Source organism: Pristis pectinata, chromosome 9 (assembly GCF_009764475.1).
Source record: "Pristis pectinata isolate sPriPec2 chromosome 9, sPriPec2.1.pri, whole genome shotgun sequence".
Lineage (NCBI taxonomy): Eukaryota > Metazoa > Chordata > Chondrichthyes > Rhinopristiformes > Pristidae > Pristis > Pristis pectinata.
Window position 1 is genome coordinate 94,811,302 of NC_067413.1, and position 22,236 is coordinate 94,833,537.

A 22,236-nucleotide genomic window follows, 5' to 3' on the forward strand; every position below is an offset into this window, starting at 1 on the left:
TGTAATATCATGGGCTCCTATCTTGTTTAGCAGCCTCATGTGCGGCACCTTGTCAAAGGCCTTCTGAAAATCCAAGTAAACAACATCTACCGACTCTCCTTTGTCTATCCTACCTTTTACTTCCTCAAAGAATTCCAACAGATTTGTCAGGGAAGATCTCCCCTTAAGTAAACCATGCTGACTTCGGCCTATTTTATCATATGCTTCCAAGTACCCTGAAACCTCATCCTTCATAATGGATATATGGCTAACTGGCTATAATTTCCTGTCTTTTGCCTCCCTCCCTTCTTAAAGAGTGGAGTGACGTTTGTGATTTTCCAGTCCTCCAGAATCATTCCTGAATCAAGTGATTCTTAAAAGATCACTACTAATGCCTCCACAATCTCTTCAGCTACCTCTTTCAGAACCCTGGGGTGTAGTCCATCCAGTCCAGGTGACTTATCCACCTTCAGACCTTTCAGTTTCCCAAGCAGCTTCTCCTTAGTAATAGAGACTACACTCACTTCTGCTCCCTGACTCTCTTGAATTTCTGGCACATTGCTGGTGTCTTCCACAGTGAAGACTGACACAAAATACTTATTCAGTTTGTCCGCCATTTCTTTGTTCCCCAATACTACCTCTCCAGAGTCATTTTCCAGTGCTCTGATGTCCACTCTTGCCTCTCTTTTACTCTTTATATATCTGAAAAAACTTCTGGTATCCTCTTTTATATTATTGGCTAGCTTACTTTCATATTTCATCTTTTCTTCCAGTATTGCTTTTTTAGTTGCCTTCTGTTGGTTCTTAAAAGCTTCCCGTTCCTCTAGCTTCCCACTAATTTTTGCAATGTAGTATGCCCTCTCTTTTGCTTTTATGCTGTCTTTGACTTCCCTTGTCAGCCACGGCTGCCTCATCCTCCCTTTAGAACACTACCTTTTCTTCCTTGGGATGAACTGATCCTGTGTCTTCCAAATTACTCCCAGAAACTGGTGCCGGAAGCGTGGCGACACTTGTGGGCTGCCCCCAGAACACTCTACGCAAAAGATGCATTTCACTGTGTGTTTCGATGTACATGTGACTAATAAAGATCTCGTCTTGTCTTGTCATTGCTGCTCTACCAATTGCAGAGCTCCCGCAATTTGGAGAGAAGAGGGCATTAAATTTGCAGTGTTATTGAACCAGGAATCAATGGAAGTCAGTTAGTGCAGGCTTTATGGGGGAACTGGAGTGGGTAGAGGTTTGGATGAGCTTAATTTTTTGAAACATTTATACTGATGTACCAAACAACAACTGGCAGATCTGATAAGGATGACGAGGCAAGACCTTCAGAGAAGGGAGAAAAGTGAAGTAGTAATATTTTATTAATCATAATGTATGCATTATGAGGAGAGACTAAGGGAGTTGGGCTTTACTCTTTGGAGAGAAGGAGGATGAGAGGAGACATGATAGAGGTGTACAAAATATTAAGAGGAATAGATAGAGAGAACAGCCAGCGCCTCTTTCCCAGGGCACCAATGCTCAATACAAGAGGGCATGGCTTTAAATGGTGGGAAGTTCAAGGGAGATATCAGAGGAAGGTTTTTTACCCAGAGAGTGGTTGGGGTATGGAATGCACTGCCTGGGGTGGTGGTGGAGGCAGGTACATTGGTCAAATTCAAGAGATTGCTAGATAAAACATATGGAGGAATTTGAAATAGAGGGATATGGGGGAGGAAGGGGTTAGCTTTTAGGCGAGGTTTAAAGGTTGGCACAACATTGTGGGCTGAAGGGCCTGTATTGTGCTGTACTTTCTTTGAATCTATGAGGTCAGCTGTACTGTTGTATGTTCTAATCCCCAATATTATATTAATATTCAAATTCTCCAATAATTGTGCAACATTAACAGAAGAGGTTCTAAACATAGGCTGGATTTGTTAGGTCACTAATTGGTGAAGTTGTAGAGGACAAGCTGCTTGCCTCCAAAGATCAGTTCTGCTGCCATTGCGGTTGTGCCCAATAGCCCATTAAATTGGATTTAAAAAAAAATTACAATTCACTACCCACCCAATCTGGAATTCAAAGGTAGCCACTATGCCTGAGTGTTGGAAATCTCCCGTCCCGGCCACAGTGGGCAGCTGACGTGTTTCCCGGGAGCTGAGGGCTGATCTGAACCGCCCCTCGGATTGGGTTCGAGGAGCTGGGCGGGGCCGCACCGGGTCGCCGCGAGTTCGGTTGTAAATAGAGCTGAGAAACTTTCATTACACGGACGGGGAGAGTGGGTGAGCGACTGGGGGATAATAGGCACGCTTTCCTTTTTTTGTGACAGAACGTAAGTAAGCGGAGCCGCGCTTCGAGATTAAGTTGCATTAACGCGATGCTTAATGTTTTTTTAAAATGCTGGCTTTAGTTGAGGAGAGGCGAAAGGGTGATTGTGTTTGGGGTTTTAACGATTGCATGGTATGAACCTTTGTACCAAAGGCATCGCTGTGTAAAAATTGAAGAGATTCAGGAAATATGATATTTACGTCAGGATTAAGCGGTGCTGTGGAATTTATAGCCCGATAACAAAGTTAAATGTAAGATTTAATGAATTATGCGTGGAAATTTTGAAGAGAAAGCACTGGGTCCGCCAGACGCTGCGTTGTGTGTTTGTGTGCACGCCTGCCTTATTGTCCTTCGGGTCGGTATCGGGTCAGGAATTCTATTAACATTCCTTCCGATCTTTAAACTGAGGTCCGGGGGTAGGTGTGGATGCAGGGAGGGTTCAAAATGAAATAGAACACCGGGATGTCTAATGGGCCACGCTGCTCAAAACCCGGTCTGTATCGTGGTTATTAAAGAACGGGTTGATCATCGACGGCGAATATTTGACTTGGGGTTTAATGCGCTAATATCAGGGCATCGCGGAGGACCATGCGGTGTGGCATTCTGTAATCGTATATCTGGAAATGGATGTCTTCTGTTGAGAGAACCGTCGTGTGTGAGCAAATTAACACCTGAAATGTATTTTGCAATTCTATGCAAAGCGTCTGGTGTCGGCGTTGTAACTTTAACATGCGATATTGCGAGCATTTGTGTGTGTGTGTGTGTGACTGTTGGTCTTTCCGCTAGGAAATCTGCCGAAACTGGAGCATACGAACTAGGCTTTTCTCTCTTCCTTCCTCCCCCCAAGGCGCAGCAATCGTTCCCGGAGACTTCCTGGAAATGGAAGAGGCTGGCAACGCGCTGCAGAGGAAAACTGCTGATGTCGAGCACATGGCTGAGGTTTTAATCACTGGAGAACAACTGAGGTAGGGATGGCCGTGTGATCTGCCAGCAGCCAGGCCTGCGGAAAGCGCCGGTATCGTTTCCCTCTCTCTAACGCCGAAGGAAAACGTTTTCTCTTAGACATGACCAACTTCTATTTTTACACGGAGCCGAATTCTTGCTGTGTTTTTTTTTGCCCGTTTCGCTGGGGCTTGGAGCGCATTGTCCTCTGGCGGAGCGCGCTTGCGGTTGTTGGTGAAGCTGCTGAGCACTGCCGTAGACTATGCTGTATTTCAATTGTATCCGTGCTATTTGAATAGGGCTTAGCTTTCAACGACGTAAGTTTTTTTCCCCCGCCGCAATTAATTAATAGGAAAATACTTCCGAAGGATTAATCTTTGCAGAACAAAGCGATATTAACGTAAATTCGCGTATTTGGCAACAATTTTTATAATGCGTAAAGCATTCTCTCCTGAAGTGTGAAGAACCTGCTTTTCAAATAAGAAGGGAGCACTTTTTCTCCCATTCCCTTAATTACTGGAGATGTTGGGCTTTGATGCCAACTATTCAAGTTTTTGAACGTTACATTTTAGTGCCTTTGGGTGATTCCAGAATTAGAAACTAGCGCTGCTTGCAACAGAATTCTAAAATTTGACGCTGCCTTAAAAATCGTAAATAAACTGGTGTAAAATGAATTATAAACTACCTGTCTAATTGGTCGGTCCCTCAGATTTTTGTTTTGTTTCTTGCTTGTGGTTTCCATTCCCACGTTCCATTTGGTCAGCAGTTCCCTCAGCCAAATGGCTGCTCTCTGGTGCACTATGGAGTAGCCCACATTCCAGGTAATACTGTGCATTTAAAGGAACAGAATTGCTACTGAAACAGGCAGTGATTCGATTGAGTTTTGGTGGTGGGGTAGATGTTCATGGGATTTAAACAAGGCACTATTAATAACCAGTAGTAAGTTTAACTGTCTCGTCAAATAGCAAGAAACAATGTTGTATTGCATAATATTTGTGGGAAATGAGGTGGCTGCTCTATGTACTTAGCAAATTTATTTTGTGGAGGTGTTAAACTATTTTTGAAACAAGTTCATGTTGTATAATTAATTCTAAGGTACTACTATTTAATTTTGAAGACAGTTGGTGCAACAGAAAACAGTCAACAATGAATCCGGACTTTGCTGGTTGACTTGTACTAAAATTGTGTATACTGCTAGTAGGAAGTGGGCAAAATTAAAAGAATGTTTTCACTTTTAATTTTGTTCTATCATATCCCTGGGATTTAATGATGCTTTCATATCCTTGGGGTTTATCTAACTAAAATGGTTATTATACAGTAGACATTTACAGTAAAAGAAACTGAAGGATCAGGAACACAAGGAAATGGACACTGTGTTCATCAAACTTTTCCATCGTATATCAATTTGAACCAAGTGTTTTTCACTTCTAGTATTCCTTCAGTGAAATATTCCAAAACACGTTGCTGTTGAACATTTTCTAATGTTTATATCCAGCCATTTCCGATTAATTTTAAAATTGCCTTTCATATTTTTGAGAATAATTTGAAATGTATTCTGCTTTGTGTTCATTTATTCCACAAAATCTGTATACTTCCAATAAAGTCACATTTTTTGACTTTTGAACATGCTTTCTAGAGCTGTTAAATTTAATATTTGATCAATACTTACACTAGGCTTTGAAGTGTGTCTTGGTGGTCTGGTTTCCTCCAAGTATCTTCATTAAAATTTCAATTGTCAATTTATTATTACCTAAGCCAACGCTTTTATACTGATTTATTTAAATTTCTGAATAGTGTGTAATGTTCTCTCAATCCATTGCTACTACTGTGTCACCTTTTACATATCATTGATGGAGCTGTATACCCTCTCTTGCAGCAGCATAGGTTAAAGGTTACTGTTAAGTCAAAAATCATTTTGCTGCTTGCTCTTTCATCAATATTATTGCTTCTATGATGTTGTGATATATTAAATTCTTCTAATTATTACCATCTTTAACTCTTAAAGTGAGTTGCAAGAAAATGTGGATTAGGTTACCAAAATAAGCAAGTGGATCGTCAGATTGACTGTCTTTCCTTTCAGTTTTAGTATGTTGGAATAGAATTTTTCCAGGTGGTGTTAGCCGTACAATACTTTGAGAATGTCTTGTGTTTATAAGTGAACTTCAGTGCTCCAAGCCTACTATTTTAATAATACTGTTATCTAGACTGGGTTTCTGTGGTTGTAAGAATTCCAATCGTTCAAAAGCCGAATATGTAAAACAAAACACTGGAAAAACTTAGCAAGTTAAGTAGCATTTGTGGAAAGAGAAATGGTCAACATTTCAGGTCTGTGACCCTTCATCAGAACTGGGATAGAGAGAGATGCAAGTTGGTTTTTCAGTAGTTGTTCTCCTGTTCTGATGAAAGGTTGCAGACCTGAAATGCTGACTTTTTTTTTCCCCACAGATGCTACCTGACCAGGATTTTCTGTTTTTATTTCAAATCTCCAGCATTTTGTAATTTTATTTTCATTCAGAAGCCAAGCCTGATCACCCTGAGTCAGGAAGAAACCAAGTAACTTTGTATTTTCTGTATTATGGTGTCCAAGTGATAAATCTCTCTCTGTGCAATATATGAAAGAACCATGAGGCATTATTTAATTTCTTAAGAGAATTCCTTGCATATTGGTATCTCTGGGCAGACCTATTTTGTTGGAAAGGACACCAGTGTTGTTACTGGACACACCTCCAGTGGGAGGGTATGGTTTGTGAAATAAATTCATGAATCTTCCCTTGGATTATCTGTAAAATAACTTAGTCAATGACCAAGTGTAATATATTGGTGAATTATCTCTTGCATGATAAGAAATGAAAGGAACATTTGTGAGGTAAGTGCAATGATTACTGGATAGTCTCTTGATTACAAGAGATCTAATGGTTACATGATTGCGGAATGATAAGATATTTACTAGTCTCATGTACGTTGAAACACACAGTGAACTGTGTCTTTTTGTGTTACTGAGAATGTGCTGGGGGCAGCTCGCAAGTGTCACCACGCTTCCGGCGCCAACATAGCATGCTCACAGTTCCTAACCCATACGTCTTTAGAATGTGGGAGGAAACCGGAGCACCCGGAGGAAACCCACACAGACACGGGGAGAAAGTACGAACTCCTTACAGACAGCGGCCGGAATTGAACCCGGGTTGCTGGCGCTGTAATAGTGTTACGCTAACCGCTACACTAGCATGCCGTGAGGATAGTCTGCAGTGGTAGTATTTTGCTGTGCGTAGTCTGCTGTGTGTTTGCAGATTGAAGAGGAAATGAGGAGGGGGTGGGAGGTGTTGAGTGGTGATGGGGAGTGATTGAGCAAGAATGTTGGGACAAGAGGGCAGGGTGGGTGGGGGAAGAGTTGAGGATGTGGTGGGGGATGGGGGAATGTATATATTCTTGAATGTGTCTGGTCAGAATGTGTGCCCTATATTAGTTCAGTTGTGCTTGATTGCCACTCTTGGATCCCCTAGCCAATGGATCAAGACCTTCCTCTGTCAGGTCTGTGTGGCAGGCACCCTTTGTTCAAAAGAATATGTGCTTGGGCAACTTCCACTCTTCAGAACTGGAGTGGGACCAAGCCATCCTTAGCCCTGATGTACTGTGCAAAAAGAACCATAACCGGCGGCAAAAGATTTTCTACCCATTGCAAACTTTTAAGGTTAATGACTAAAGTTTGCAACAGCATTTTTATTATAGAATTTGCCTTGAGGTGTTCATCCATTGAAGTTCAATTGACCACAAACTGGTTTCAAACATGATGCAATTAAACAATGTCGCTTATGTTAAACTTGTCTATATCATTTTGTAGTTCAAGTTGTGTTGCTCCTGACCTTGTAACAGAGTATCCTGTGACTTGCACTGAGTAATGCCACAATGTTCCCTACATTTTGCAGTATAACTTCCACAATGTGGAGAGTAAAGATATTTCCCTGCCAAGCTGGTGGTTATAAGAGCTTGTTGCAGCTTCAGATCTAAACTTAATGCTATTGTCAGCAGACATCTGTACTCACTCACGTTCTTTCAAATGTGGTCTCTGGATAATGATGAAGAGATCACATTTGAAAGTATGCGAATGGGTACAGATGTGTGCTGACAATAGCATTAAGTTTAGATGTGACGCTGTTGACAAATAGCCTGCCATTTAGCTTCTCTGCCAAGTTGGTGGTTGTGTTTTACTCTCTAAGTTGGTGGCTATATTTTATATTATGAAAGTCATGTAAAAAGCAGGGAACATTGGGCATTATTCAATGCAAGGAGCTGGATACTCTAGGGAATGCACATAGTATAGCTCCAACCTTGTAATAATATCTAGTAGAATATAGGTATGTTCCAAACAAGACAGCCATAACTTATCCTATCTTGCCTCATAGATTTTTTTTCCCAGTCTTGCCAACAACACTGTAAATCTCTGCTGCACCCTCTCCAGTACAACTCCATCTTCCTGTCATGTGGTGACCAGAACTGCAGTATTTGAGATGTGGTCTGTATAATCTTCCTTAAAGTTCTAGAATAATCTCACTGCTCTTGTATTCTTTGTTTTGGCTAAGTTTTTTTTCCAAAAAAAAGCTTCTTGCATTTTTTTTAAACTATCATCAACCTGCCCTGTTGTCTTTTTAAGGATCTGTGGGCATAGGCTTCCAAATCCCTTCCTGCACATCACTCAATGCCCTCCCATTTATTGTACATTCCCTTGACCTCCCACATGTATCAGCTCTCAGTTCTCTGAACTGAATTCCATTTGCCACTCTTCTGTACAACTAACTAGACCATCCTATAGACTAAAGCTTTCCTCCTTGCTGTCAACCATGCTACAACGTGGCCATGTGTGAAACATAGAATGGGGAGAAACATGGCAAGAGAAGAGGTACGTAAAAGTTTAGCATCAAATCATCAGACCTGGATGAAATGTCTCAGGTTGTTAAAAGCAGCAAAGGAAGGAATTGTGGAGAACATTTTTCAATTTTCCTGGTTGAAGGAGTTATGCTGGAGGATGGTAGGACAACCTAATATTGTATCATTTAAGAAGAAAGGAACACCCCAATTAGGTTAATTTTGGTGTTAGTCAACCATAAAGCTCGAGCAACCCAGGTTCAATCCTGTTAAGCATAGCACTTCATTTATGATTAAAGTTGAACTGCTTCTGGCCAATTCTTCTGTCATATGCAAAGCTTCTTCATGGGTAAGTGGATGTTGTAGGGGATTGAATACTGAGCCCCATCAAACCCACTGGTAACAGCTTTCCATTCACAAAAATGTCCGTCAACCATTACTCTTTACTTCTTGCCACAGACCCAATTTTGGATTAAATTTGTTACTTTCCTTTTGAATTCAAGAGATTTTTTTTTCCAATTTTGATCAACCTGCCTTGTGGGATCTTGTCAGAAGCCTTGCTAGATCCATCTAGGCTTCACCAAATGCACTGTTCTTCTCGAACCTCCTTAATAGTCAGTTAGACAAGATTTCTCTAAGTGTATTCATACTGATGTTCTTTGATTGATCTGTCCTAGGTGAAGGTTTGTATCGTTCCAAAGTAAGGAATCAGTATTTCATATAAATTGATCTTTCATAGAAGGAGACCATTTCAGCCCATTTACTCTATGGTGGTGATCAGAGCACTTCAGTAGTCCCAGTTGTCCCATTTATTTCATGGCAACCTATATTAATTCTTTCTCCCTCTCAAGACAGCACCCAAGGTTGAGTTCACCAGTCTACCTGACTGACCTGTTTTTTGTTCTTAAACCCTTCCTGAAGCTAGCATACATTGTTAGCTATTCTCTAATCTTTTAGCTCCACTCCTTTAGCCAGGAAAAGTGGAAAAACAAGTTTTCCCCAACTGTTTTTTTTCATTTTCTACTTTTAACAAGCCGGGGTATATTTTATCTAGGGCTGATGACTTTTTTAAAGATGCTCAGCCCCTACATGCCTCTCTACTTCTGTTAGTTTTTTTTCATCCAATATTTCACACTTGGCCATTCAGAAAGAATCTTATCCACATTCTTTGTCTCACATAGATGTTACCTTTTTGGCCTCTAGTACGCCCTGCTGTTTCCTTTATCCTCCTTGCTCTTCATGTACCTGTAGTGTTCCTAAGCTTTCTGCTTTATTAAGCTCTTGGTGTCTCACATGTGTTCCTTCTGCCTTGTCCTCTGTCCCTGCTGGTGTATGGCACAGGGAATCAGTAGCCTTCCCTATCAGGTACTGCTCCTTAATCCCTTTCGTAAATCTTTTAAAATGTGCCTGCCGGACTTTGTATCTTTTTGCTGCCTTTGCCATCTATACAGATGTGGGTCATGTCTGTCAGCTGTTCACCCTCCCTGCTCCCAGAATGTTCTGCAGTGATTCAGTGATACTTCTGACCTTTTTCATCACAGCTGCATCTTTAAACGTCAAAGTAACAGGATTTGTCAGGGTTCTGTTTAACTGTCTGCTTTGCAAACTATTGCAAGCTGTAAATGTTTGGTCAGGTTACCCAGATTTTGGCCCTGTAGTTGTGTCCATGGTGATTGCATGGTCTCATGTCACTTCACCTGTCAGGTTCTATTGTCTGCCGTGTGCCGCAGCCAAATACTGTTCACCCTAAGTGGTGGGGGCTGTACCCATGTTCATTTGGGGAATGAAACCAATGTCCCATTTTAAAAGATCTTCATTATGGGATTTCGGGAAGAGGGGAGAATTCCTCTATTGCCTGACATTGTTCCTGGACGACACTTGTAATGCTGGCCATTCATCTGGCTTGATAGATTGCAAATTGGCAGCAACACTGTTAATGTTTCATATTTGTCACAGAGTCGTAGTCGTACAGCATAGAAATGGGCCTCTGCCCACCATGTCATGCCAACTGTCTGGCCTATGCATGGTAATCCCATTTGGCTGCATTAGGACTGTATTTTGCCAAACCTTACCTATTCAAGTGCCTGTGTAAATGTCTCTTAAAAAGTGATTCTATCTGCCACCACCTCCTCTGGCAGCATGTTCCAGGTATAAACTACTCTGGTGGGGGGGTGGGATCTTAGAGGTTAGTGTAACGCTGTTACAGCACCAGCAACCCGGGTTCAATTCCAGCTGCTCTCTGTAAGGAGTTTGTATGTTCTCCCCGTGTGTCTGCGTGAGTTTCCTCCGGGTGCTCTGGTTTCCTCCCACATTCCAAAGACGTATGGGTTAGGAAGTTGTGGGCATGCTATTGTTGGGTCCAGAAGTGTGGCGACACTTGCAGGCTGCTCCCAGAACACACGACACAAATGAGTCATTTCACTGTGCGTTTCCGATGTACATGATTAAGATTAAGAAATCTTAAATCTCATTGCTCTCACCTTCAACCTGTGCCCTCTTATTTTTGATACGCCTGCCATGGGAGAAACATTCTGACCATCTATCTATGCCTCTCATAACCTTGTATATTTCTATCAGGTCACACCTCTGCCTCCTCTGCTCCACGGTAAACAAACCCAGCCTGTCCAATTTCTCCCCATAACTAAAGTCCTCCAACCCAGGCAGCATTCTGCTGAATTTCCTCTGCACCCCTTCCAGTGCAATCACAATGTCTGCTCATTGGTTTTTATCAGGAAAACTAATAAAGTAAATGTGGCAATGGAAGAGATCGGAATGAATTAGCATTTGGAAAAAGTGAGGTGGATACTTGATAAACAAATTAAACTTGGAGAGGATAAGACCCCTTTCTTGGTGTATTAGGTTCCTGCAATATTAAGGTGGGAAAGCTGAGAAGCTATTGTATGTCTATTCATTATTCACTAATTTAGGAGAAGGGGAATGTTGTTAGAGAATTAGTGATAGCTCATGTGCCTTCTGGCACTTTCTTTCAAAAAAAACAAGTGTTAGAACAGGTCTGGAAACCCACAATAAGTCTGCAGACTGATTAGTTTAATGTCAACAATAGGATAAATAATGGAATTGTTCATGATATAATGGAGAAGGAGGCAAATGTAAAAACTGAAAAGCAGCATTTATGCCAAAGTGATAGGTTGGACTTGGTCAATATTATTGAAGAATTAATAGGAGTATACAAGGGTAGTACAAAAGTTCTAATATTGATTTAGATTTTGCAAAGATCTTAAGTAAGGTGCTGCACTGTGGATTTCTGACTTGCTGTTAGAAAGTGTTGGGCTAGAAAGAAGGCAAGACAGCTAGAAATCAGCATAAATGGTGGTCGCTTGGGCAAGCAAAAGGAGGGAGTTGATGTTCCACAAGAATTCATGCCAGGGCTATTGTTGGATGTTGAAGCACATGCAGTAATAGAGATGGGAAATGATTTGTTATTGGATATGAAGGGTCACAAGTGTTCATTGATACTTGGACGAAGGCTCTTGATTGCCAAACCAACATGTGGATTTACCTGTCATTTGATGGTTTATTTGTTCATAAGGTTAGCCACAACCATTTTCCCCCTCCTCGTCTTCACCTGCTCATACAGCTGTCAAAAACAACCTGCTGTCCCGTTCGGTGGTCAATGATGGTAGGTAACAGGCAGGTGCAGCAGGGTTGCCTCTGGATGGTTGTGAAGGCAGATGGTAGCTTCATTGAAAGAGGAATCCCTGATGATTGGAATTTCTTCTGCCAGATGCAAGTGCCTCTTCTGCTGAGGCTTGTGTGAAGCAAAAACTGCAGTTCTGGAAAACTGAATTAAAAGCAGAAAATGCTGGGAATATCAAGGAGGTTACAGAGCATCTGTGGAAAGAGAAACAAAATTAACACTGAATTACATAATTGACTTGAAAGATAACCTTCGTTTCTTTCACCACAGATGCTGCCTGGTGGTCTGAGTATTCCCAGCAGCTCTTGTTCTTATTTCTGTGACTTCTATTGAAGCACTCCCATTATTAAATTACCTACAATAAGTACAGAGCATGCGATTATGGTATTGGGTTAACATTGTGACTAATTTGGTGATTGAGATAGTTCAGCAAAGAACAAAAAGTGCATTATAACCTTTAGCCTTTTCATTAAAAGCTTGGTAAGTAAATTTAGTAAGGATTGTAGTGTTGAGTCATTTGTACAAGTAAGGTTTATTCTCTGTACTTGGCTTTAATTGTGCTGTCAATTCCCAGTTGGTCAGCAATACTGCTGTTAGTAGTCGGGTCAACCCATTCCAATATTTTTTAACGAATTACCTCCCAGCAACCTCAGCATTTGACAGAATATCACAAATGGACCTTAAAATGGGAGAGTGCTGGCTTTGTTATTTATTACTAATGCATACCTAATGGCCTTTGGTGTAACTCTTGGTTATCTTCATCTTTGGCATAATAGAGCACCAAACTTCATAATAAAAATATTCAGAAGCAATTCATGCTTTAGTTATTCATGTCCACAGTTAAAATCAATATTTAGTTTTCTAATAATTTGAATTTCACCAGTGGTGTGTTGTGAAAATAGTCTCGTACACTCTCACTCCCAGCAGTGTTTTCCTCCAAGTCTCTACAGATAAACACAATCAACCTTTTTATTGAGGGTTCCATGTGGTTAAATGTCTCCTCACTTCCCCTTTTTATTTTGATTGACACGCATCTATGTGACCTTCAGGGGAACAGAGTTGGATAATTGGAAAGTGGCAATTTGGGAAGGATGACAAATCTGCTCAATTTTGTTATTCCTTAACTTGCCCTGTTGCAAGGAGAGCAAATCAGCTTCATCAGTGTCTCCACATAACCAAGGTCCCTTGTTCCAGTATCATCCTGCTAAACTTTTCCACTACCTTGACATCCTCCCTATTGTATGGTGCACACAATTGTTCACAATGCTCAAGCAGGTCCATTGAGTCATGAAAGATTATCATGACTATTCAATGCCCTTTACATAGCCAAGAATCCTATATGTTTTAACTACCTTATTAGCCCATCCTGCCAGCTTCTAGCATATTTGCACATCCCCTTCCCTCCTGCCAAAATATTATTTCTGTTGTTGACTCTCCGTGTTAAACTTCCCAAAGTGCATTTATTTTAATTGCATTTGAATTAAATTTCACTTGCCACTTCAGCAGTCTGTCCTACAGCATGCCACTGTCCTCTTCCCTAATGAGTGTGTTCGCAGACTTCAGTTTTTTTTACTCCTTGCACCTAAATTGGGTAATTTAATATTCAGAACATTTAAGTTCTGATCATCCATATCTTTCTTCTTAGCTTTTTGTACCTCACAATCCAATCCATCTTAATGGCAAATCAGAGTAAATTCAGCTGAAAGGATTGGTGTTCTCTTGGACTGAGTGGTTGCTGTTCAACTGGAAACATAAATGGGAGTTTCTTTTTCATTCATTCTCTTATCTTTACTCCCTGGCTTGTGTGCCACCTGTGTTCTCATTTGATTTCTCTTTTGGTTGATGACAGGAAGAAATTCCTGTAAAAGCTATGAAATAGAGCTGTGGTCTCTTCACCCCTCCACCTCAGAAGAATTTCTAGTATGTTGGTTTTGTATTTAGTGTACTTAGTGGAGGCACTCCATTTGTGAAATAGTTCAGGAAGGGGATAGAAATGTTTAATCAGAAGAGAACCATTTTGAAACAACTGGGAGCAGAGGGAGAACCTTTCCTTTCATCTGTGGATGCTGCTTAAAAATAGAATACTCTGTAATTGGAATTCATTGTGTTCCTTTCATTGATGCAGAAGACCTTTTTAGTTTTGCAGAGTTAAAAATGGTTCAGATGTAACATTAATTCTGTCCTGCACTTAACACTGAGGTACATTCAAAGCTAAAGAAATGCTTGTGTTAATGGATCTGCTGGATTTGTACATTACATATTTATATTGTAGAGATTCTGGTGACTGCAACATTTGACTAGACACTTCTTCTTTTCTTTAAAAAAAGGCTTGCTTTAAGAAACCTTCCTGCAATAATGTTTTCAGATATTAATCAATGCACATTGCCTAATTAGTGTGTGAAGTGGACATTTTATTGTAATACCACACCAAGTGCTTCACCTGTCCCTACACCTCCCTCGCCACCCTTCAGGCTCCCAACCAATCCTTCCAAGTGAGGCAGTGCTTCACCTGTGAGTCCGAGGGAGTCGGTTATTGCATTTGGTGCTCCCGGTGCAGCCTCCTGTACATCAGTGAGACCCGACTCAGATTGGGTGACCGCTCTGTCCACCACAACAGCCAGGACCTCCCGGTGGCCACCCACTTCAATTCCACATCCCATTCCCAAACTGACATGTCTATCCATGGCATTCTCTACTGCCAGGTTGAGGCCAGATGCAAGTTGGAGGAACAACACCTAATATTCCACCTTGGGAGTCTCCAACCTGATGGCCTCAACATTTGATTTCTTTAACTTCTGGTTAACTCCACCCCAACCCCCCCCCCCCCCCCCACTCCTTTGTCTTCCCTTATTCCTATGGCTCCCTTCCCCCACCTTGACCTGCCCATCTCCTCTTCTCCCCTTCCCCCATCCTTTAATCACTGCCCTCTCCTACTGGATTCCTCCTCCTTCAGCCCTTTGCCTCCTTTACCTATCACCTCTCAGCTTATTACATCTTCTCCCCCTCCACCCACCTACCATCCCCCTCTCACCTGGACTCACCTATCACCTGCCTGTGTGTGCTCCTCCCCCTCCCCCCACCTTCTTCTGGCTTCTGCCCTCTTCCTTTCCGGTCCTGATAAAGGGTCTAGGCCCGAAACATCGACTGTTTATTTCCCTTGATGGATACTGCCTGACCTGCTGAGTTCCTCCAGCACTTTGTGTGTATTGCTCCAGATTCCAGCATCTGCAGAATTTCTTATGTCTCTGTGGTCATTTTATTCTGATTGGAGTGAAGAGAAAATATTCTCAATGTGCTGTACTATGTTGCATTTAACTGCAAATATTTTTTTTGAAAACAAAAATGATGCCATAATCTTTACTAAGCTTCAAAGTAAGTGATAACATTGCATACAAATTAGCCACTAATTTCCTGGACATTGTTAATTTTGTGAGGAATGCTAACCTTCACTTGGCCTTCCTGCTCTTCTCTTATAATTGGCGAGGTAGTCTCAAAGAACATGAGAAGCATTTGGTCCTTTTCACTTATTCCATCATTTCTTGAGATCACGGCTGATCTTTTTACCTCAGTGCCATTTTCTAGAACGCATGGTAGTGTAGCGGTTAGCGTAACGCTGTTACAGCGCCAGCGACCCGGGTTCAATTCCGGCCACTGTCTGTAAGGAGTTTGTATGTTCTCCCCGTGTCTGCGTGGGTTTCGTCCGGGTGCTCTGGTTTCCTCCCACATTCCAAAGACGTACGGGTTAGGAAGTCGTGGGCATGCTATGTTGGCGCCAAAAGCGTGGCGACACTTGCAAGCTGTCCCCAGAACACTCTACGCAAAAGATGCATTTCACTGTGTTTCCATGTACATGTGACTAATAAAGATATCTTATTTTATCTTAAATTTAATGCTGGAATTGCAATCTGCTGCGCCCTGTGCGACAGTTCATTGCAAGGCCCATGGCAGCAATATTCTGTTGAATTCCATGGTACCTTATACAATTGAATCAGCATTTTGTCAAAATTTACCAAGGTCTGGTGGGCAGCAGGTTGCTTGGGATGGGAGGACTTTGGGTATTCAGAGAGGAGGAGGAGGATAGGGGATGTTGTTCGAAATGCACGTGATCGGGTGGTGGGGGTGGCATTTGAGCATGTGATCAATGGCACTGATGTCTGCAGTGGAGATGGGGGTGGGGGGGGTGGTGTTGGGATTGTGGGAGTGAATACCAAATTATAATTGGAGGTCATGCCTGCCAAAACATTGCATTTGACCTTCCTGGCAGTGGACCAGTTAAGTGTCATCCTCCTCACCCTCTCTGCATGTGAGCTTCAGTGTATTCAATGCGCCATGAATTTTACCAAGGGGACATCAAGGTTCAAATTATTTGACTCTGCTGCATACACTTGGCAGCCTAGCAACATGGAGAACCTGGAACTAGAGTAGATTAAATTTTCTTTACACATTGTACACACGTGGAAGGGGTTTTGAGACCTCAATATCTTGTGCTCCAAAACGAACTTCACTTTAAAAGAGGACTGATACAAGAGAGAATCTGTCAGCAAATTGGAACTGGTATTCGGAAACCAGGGGGAGCAGCTCATCCCCTCCATTCTCAACTTCACGTTAGTCATTGTAATAGCAACTAAAGTTAATGGAGTATGTACATGCCTCTTACAAATATACCTTGTGGGAAGATGTTTTTAAAAATCCAGTGAAGATTCAGCCGTGCTGATTGATTGTGGGGGAAGGGGGAATCTTTCATATTTAACCCCTTACCCTGTCCATTAAATTGAAAGAAGGGGGGAAAAAGAAAAATACAAACATTTTGTTATCCTGATGATGTTTTTCCTTCCCTACCCACACCTTTGGAGGTAGTTACTCAATGCTGCCAGCATGTTGGAGCCTCCCCACTATGTGTTGGTGGAAGTACAGAGATGTGTTGACTCTTCCTAGAACTGGGATTAAACATGGGGGTTTCTGGCTTGTTGAAATTCATACAATATTGTGCTATACAGTATTTGTTAAATATAATGTAGCAGTTAGCGTAACGCTATTACAGCGCCAGCGACCCGGATTCAATTCCGGCCACTGCCTGTAAGGAGTTTGTACGTTCTCCCCGTGTCTGTGTGGGTTTCCTCCGGGTGCTCTGGTTTCCTCCCACATTCCAAAGACGTAGGGGTTAGGAAGTCGTGGGCATGCTATGTTGGCATTGGAAGTGTGGCGACACTTGCAGGCTGCCCCCCAGAACACTCTACGCAAAAGATGCATTTCACTGTGTGTTTTGATGTACGTGTGACTAATAAAGATAGCTTATAAAAGTAAAATTCTCTACAAATAGGATTGGGTTTGAGCACATACTGTATTTCTAAAGTAAGAGACAATTTTTCTTTCACTACACCTATTAAAGCTAATCACATCTTTACAGGAGGAAAGCCACATCGTGCAACTATCTCTTTGTTGGCCCTCTGAAATTATCAAACAAAATGGCTTGAACAGGAAAATGAAAGTTCTGACCAGTGAAGTGTTTGAAGTTCAAAACAAATGTTTGGCTGGAGTATATTCTTATTTTGGATCTGTCTGTGTAATAAATGAATGACCTGTGTGTTTTGACATTGGAAGCCCATTTGTACTGGTGTTCTATAAATATCCTGATAAATCTTCTTCATTTGAGAATAACTTTTTAAAAAGTGCTGGTAATTAAGATTATATTGGGAAAGAGTGAGTGAATGACCATGGTGAGGTTGGAATATAATCTAAATCAGAAATTCCTTTAATATTTATAATACCAAAGGACTATAAGCATTCACTGTTACTACTCCGCATATGATTTTAAAACTAATTTTCTTTAAATGTAGCCGTGTGTAATGTGCATGTTACTTCCCCTTTTGCCCAAAGAGGAAGGAAGAAATGTTGTGGATCTTTTCTGGAGAACATTTCCATGAGGAAGGGTTTGGGGAAACACAGTCCATAATATCAGGATTCATGGAGATGTGGAAGGAGAAAAAAAAAATTCTTTTGCAAGGAAAATCTTTAAAATTTGTCCTTTAATGTATTAATTAAGAATCTCACACAGGTGGATGGGAATTTGTTGGAATTGGTTTATTATTGTCACTTGTACTGAGGTACAGTGGAAAAACTTGCATACCGTCCGTACAGATCAATTCATTACAACAGTGCAGTGAGGTAGTATAGGGTAAAACAATAACAGAATGCAGAATAAAGTGCTACAATTACAAAGAAAGTGCAGTGCAGGTAGACAATAAGGTGCAAGGTCATAACAAGGTATATTGTGAGGTCAAGAGTCCATCCTGTACTAGGGAACCATTCGATAGTCTTATAACAGCAGAAAATCAGAGGGCAAAATGTAACTACCATCAAAGAGTAGATAATTTAGCTTTAGAACGGACATGAGGTGAATTATCCAGGTTAGAATTGCATGGCTGACTTCAAATGGAGATGAATACAAATAGAAAACAGCCTTGTGGCAAATGTAAGGTTGATTAACATAAAAGAGAATCAACATAAGGAAATACAGAGAAGATAATAATAGAAAGAGGAGATTGTACGAGTAGCTAATGGAAAAGAAATTAAAACATGAGCATTTTGCATTTTTCTTCAAACCATTGGCTTGCTCTTGTATATGGCTCCAGTTCAGTTTCTGGTCACAGGCGAGGAATCCTGTGGAGAATAACTCTCCTTCAAACTCCCTAAAGCCTGTCCACCATCTAAAAGGCTCAAGTCAGGAATGTGTTGGAATATTCTCCACTTGCCTGGTTGAGTGCAGCTTCAACAACACTCAAGAAACCCAACACCATACAGAACATAGCAGCCCACTTGATAGGCACCCCATCCACAACCATTCACTCACTCCTCCACTGACACATAGTAGCAGCAGTTTGGGCCAGCTACAGCAGCAACTCACCAAGATTCCTTGGATAGCACCTTCCAAACCCACAATCTCTACCAGCTGGAAAGACAAGGACAACAAAAGCATGGGGGACACCATCTGGGAGTTTCCCTCCAAGCCACACACCATCCTGACTTGGAAGTATACTGCCATTCCTTCACCATCACTGGATCTCCCTCAACAACAGCACTGTGGATGCGCCCACACCTCAAGGACTGCAGTGGTTCAAGAAAGCAGCTCACCACCACCTTCGCAGGGGCAATTGGGGATGGGCATTTAAGTGCTGGCTCAGCCACTGAAGCCCACAGGTCCTTGAATGAATATAGATATATTTTAAAAAAAAGTTAATCCTTTTCTAGTGATGTTAGTTGAAAGATAAAGAATGCGACAACAGTTGAATGAATTCTCTTTGAATTGTGCCATAGGAAATTTCACATCCACCTGAGAGATTATGGCTCTGTTTAGAATCAGATTTATTATCACTGACTTGTGATGTGAAATTTATTGTTTTGCGGCAGCAGTATAGTGCAAAGACATAAAATTACTCTTTCTCTTTCAAATCTGACACCTCTGCCCATAGAGGACTGTCCCTCGTTCTGGCACTTGAGTGTCAGCATGGATATTTTTGCCGTGAGGGAAGTCATCTGATTGGCAGGGAGGTGAAGAATGGTATTGTGAATAGATGATGTACTAGACCATGCTGGTGACCTTTTGTGGGATAAGTTGGTACATGATTCACTGTTCCACTGAGGCAGCAATGAACTAAACATAAATACGCAGTGAAACACTGAGCACAGCCAGTGCATGATTGATAGCACTGGGCATGTGTGTACAAGAGGAGTATGCAAATCTTTATTACATTGGCAATGTTTTACAGTGAGTGTATAAGTACTTAAAGTAACTTGAAAGAAAGCGGCATAAACATGCCACAGGTTATCTAGTGATAAGTGCTGAAAAACTGGAGCATTTCAATCTTGTTAAGTGAATTTTTGGTTGTATTTATGCTGTCAGATCCATGATGAGGAAGCAATATTAAAACGAACTTAGATGGTGATTGACAGCAGCTGTTTGACTGGAATTGTCGGTGTTGTTGGATTCTTTAAGTTCAACAATTACAGGTCAAAATCCCTGCACCCACTTTTTTTTTGTCAGGCAGCAGATGCTGGTACTGAATTGTATAAAACATCTGTGTGTTCCAGTCCCAGACCTCCTTTCAGTAGGACAAGACTGCTATTTGGAAACACTGCACTGGGCTTCTGTGGTTGTACAAATTCTGACCATTCAGAAGCCAAGCCTGATCACATTTGGTTTTGAGAAACCAGGTTGTACAGGCTTCTTGTGTAACACTCTATTTTCTTTCTTATGCTTTCTGAGTGATAAACTTCCCTCTGGGCAACACGTGGGTCTGAGCCAGGAGGAATTATTTAATGAATTCCTGACACATTTGTGTGTCTGGCTAGAAACCAGTCACTATACAAAGGGACATTTGTGGTATTGCTGGATGTTGTTCTAGTGTGAGAGTATGTTTTGTGACTAATTGAAGCAAATTAATGGATCTTCCCTTCGGTTATCTGAAGGGATTTGGGTTATGATCTCATAAAATAGATTGGTGAACTAACCTTTCGTCCAAATATTACAAATTAGTGGATGTTGCAGTCTTCTGGACTTGATATTAAGTGCAAGAGTTTCGGGTAACTTGTCCTCTGTGTTAGAACTGACCAGTTCTGCTGTACATTATCCATCAGCGTAACCTGATCCGTTTAACATTGCCTATGGCTCTGCATTTTGCAACTTTTCCATTCCTTTGATTGTCTCTCTCTCTCTCAGAACTGGCCTCTAACCCATCAGCAGTTCATCCTCACCCTGACCTCTCCCTGTCTGAGATTTTTCCTTCTCTTCTTCCATCCTTCCCACCTTCTCTGTATCTTAAAACCAATTTATTTTCTCTTTCTCAGTTCTGATGACCTGCAATGTTCTGTTTCTCTTTCCATAGGTGCTCCCTGACCTACTGAATGTTTCCAGCATTTCCTGCTTTTATTTCTTACCTTCAAAAATAAGCAATTATTTATTTTACAAATTAGTAGACTGTCTCCTGGTGACAAGGGAGCTCATGCTTTCACGTGTGCAGTACTTTGGGAGGGGAAAAGTAGGGGTTTGGAGCTGAGAGGATGTGGCTGAGATGGATTGAATAAGGTAGTTCGTGTCGGGGGGGGGGGGGGGGGGTGCTTGAAAATGGGAGGAAACTGGAGCACCTGGAGAGAGAAACGCACAGTCACGGAGAACACGCCTGCTCCATCCAGGCAGCACCCAAGGTCAGGATTGAACCTGGGTCTCTGCCATTGCAAGACAGTGGCTGTGCCACTGTGCTGCTCATATAACCTCATGTGATGGAGTCTGATCTCCATTTTGTCCTGGATACCTTTGCTATTGGGTCAAGGCCATGTGGCAGTTGGTGTATAACAGCCACCTTGCATGACAGGAATTTGTGCACAAGCATCTTCCTTCCATTCCTCATAACTGGAGTGGAATCAAGATATCCTCAACCCGGAGGGACTGCCAGAGAATAAAAATAGTTGCTCTCGTACCTTTGTATGTTCCCTACCTTTTCACTTTTCTATATATTTAAGCTTTTAATTTTGGTTAAGCCCTTGCTTTGATCATTGCATATTTTGAGGGGGAAAAGTGGCAGTGGTGTATCAGCTAAATGCCTCCAGTGTTGTTGGATCTCTGGTTGCCAGACTGCGCAATAAGTAACCAATTTTCCTTAAGTATGGATGCAGTAGGTTACAACAACATTTGTGTCAACAAGAGCACTAAAGACACAGATTTTTAATGCATTATAAATTGTGCATTCTTATCCAAAGTATGTTCATCTGTTCCTCAAATTGTTAAATATAAGCGATTAGATATTAAAATGGTTATTGTTTTTATTTAGCAGATGAATGGAAAGTTTAGGATTTGTGAAAATAGATAGTGAATTTTCTGATTCCTTCTTTTGAGGAAAGATGCTACAATATTTGGTATGCAAGAGCTAGAAGTTTGTTTCCAGTGGACATAATTTATAAGTTTAATGTAGATTCTTTTACATAACTATTATACATTAAACATTGTCATTAGATACCAAATTTTTCAGGATTGAAAATATTAAGAGTACAGCAGTAAATCAGTGTTTTTGGAAAACAAAATATTTTGAGTTACAAATGAACATGGAAAATTTCTGGCATGTGTGTGCAATTTACATGTAAATTTTAGTGGGAGTTATTGGAGAGATTGTCATTTTATATAAGTACTCCTACCTTGCACTGTTTCATTCTCCTAAAATAACCATACAGCTCTTGCCAAGCTTCACGTGATTTCTGATGCATGCAGTATTCTCTTTTAATGCTACTTATTCAGCTTTAGAAGTAGAATGGATTTTTCATTCTCCTTTAACTCAAAAACCCTAAGTCCTCAGAGTTATTCAGTAGTGAAGGGAGAGGCTACCTTTGTACAAAAGTGTAATATAGTTGCTTGTATATCAAAGCTTTTAAGTCAGGATTTTGCATTTGGGCAAAATAGTTGATGTAATCTTTCATGTTAAATTTTCCATCTGAAGTAGTTTTTT

General features: G+C 41.2%; 1 protein-coding gene across 2 annotated transcripts in view; it reads left to right on the plus strand.

Annotated features, from left to right (window-relative positions):
* Positions 1 to 2,173: 2,173 nt before the first annotated feature.
* Positions 2,174 to 22,236, plus strand: part of deptor (DEP domain containing MTOR-interacting protein) — a 61,975-nt gene continuing 41,912 nt past the window's right edge. Inside the window, exons 1-2 of one of the 2 annotated variants that reach the window (XM_052023271.1) lie at positions 2,174 to 2,287; positions 3,131 to 3,248. In XM_052023271.1, coding sequence (XP_051879231.1) covers positions 3,163 to 3,248 — 86 coding nt within the window. In that variant the 5' untranslated portion in view covers positions 2,174 to 2,287; positions 3,131 to 3,162. Of the gene's footprint in view, positions 2,288 to 2,392; positions 2,535 to 3,130; positions 3,249 to 22,236 lie in introns of those variants that run through there. The other variant, XM_052023270.1, reaches the window with a different exon arrangement.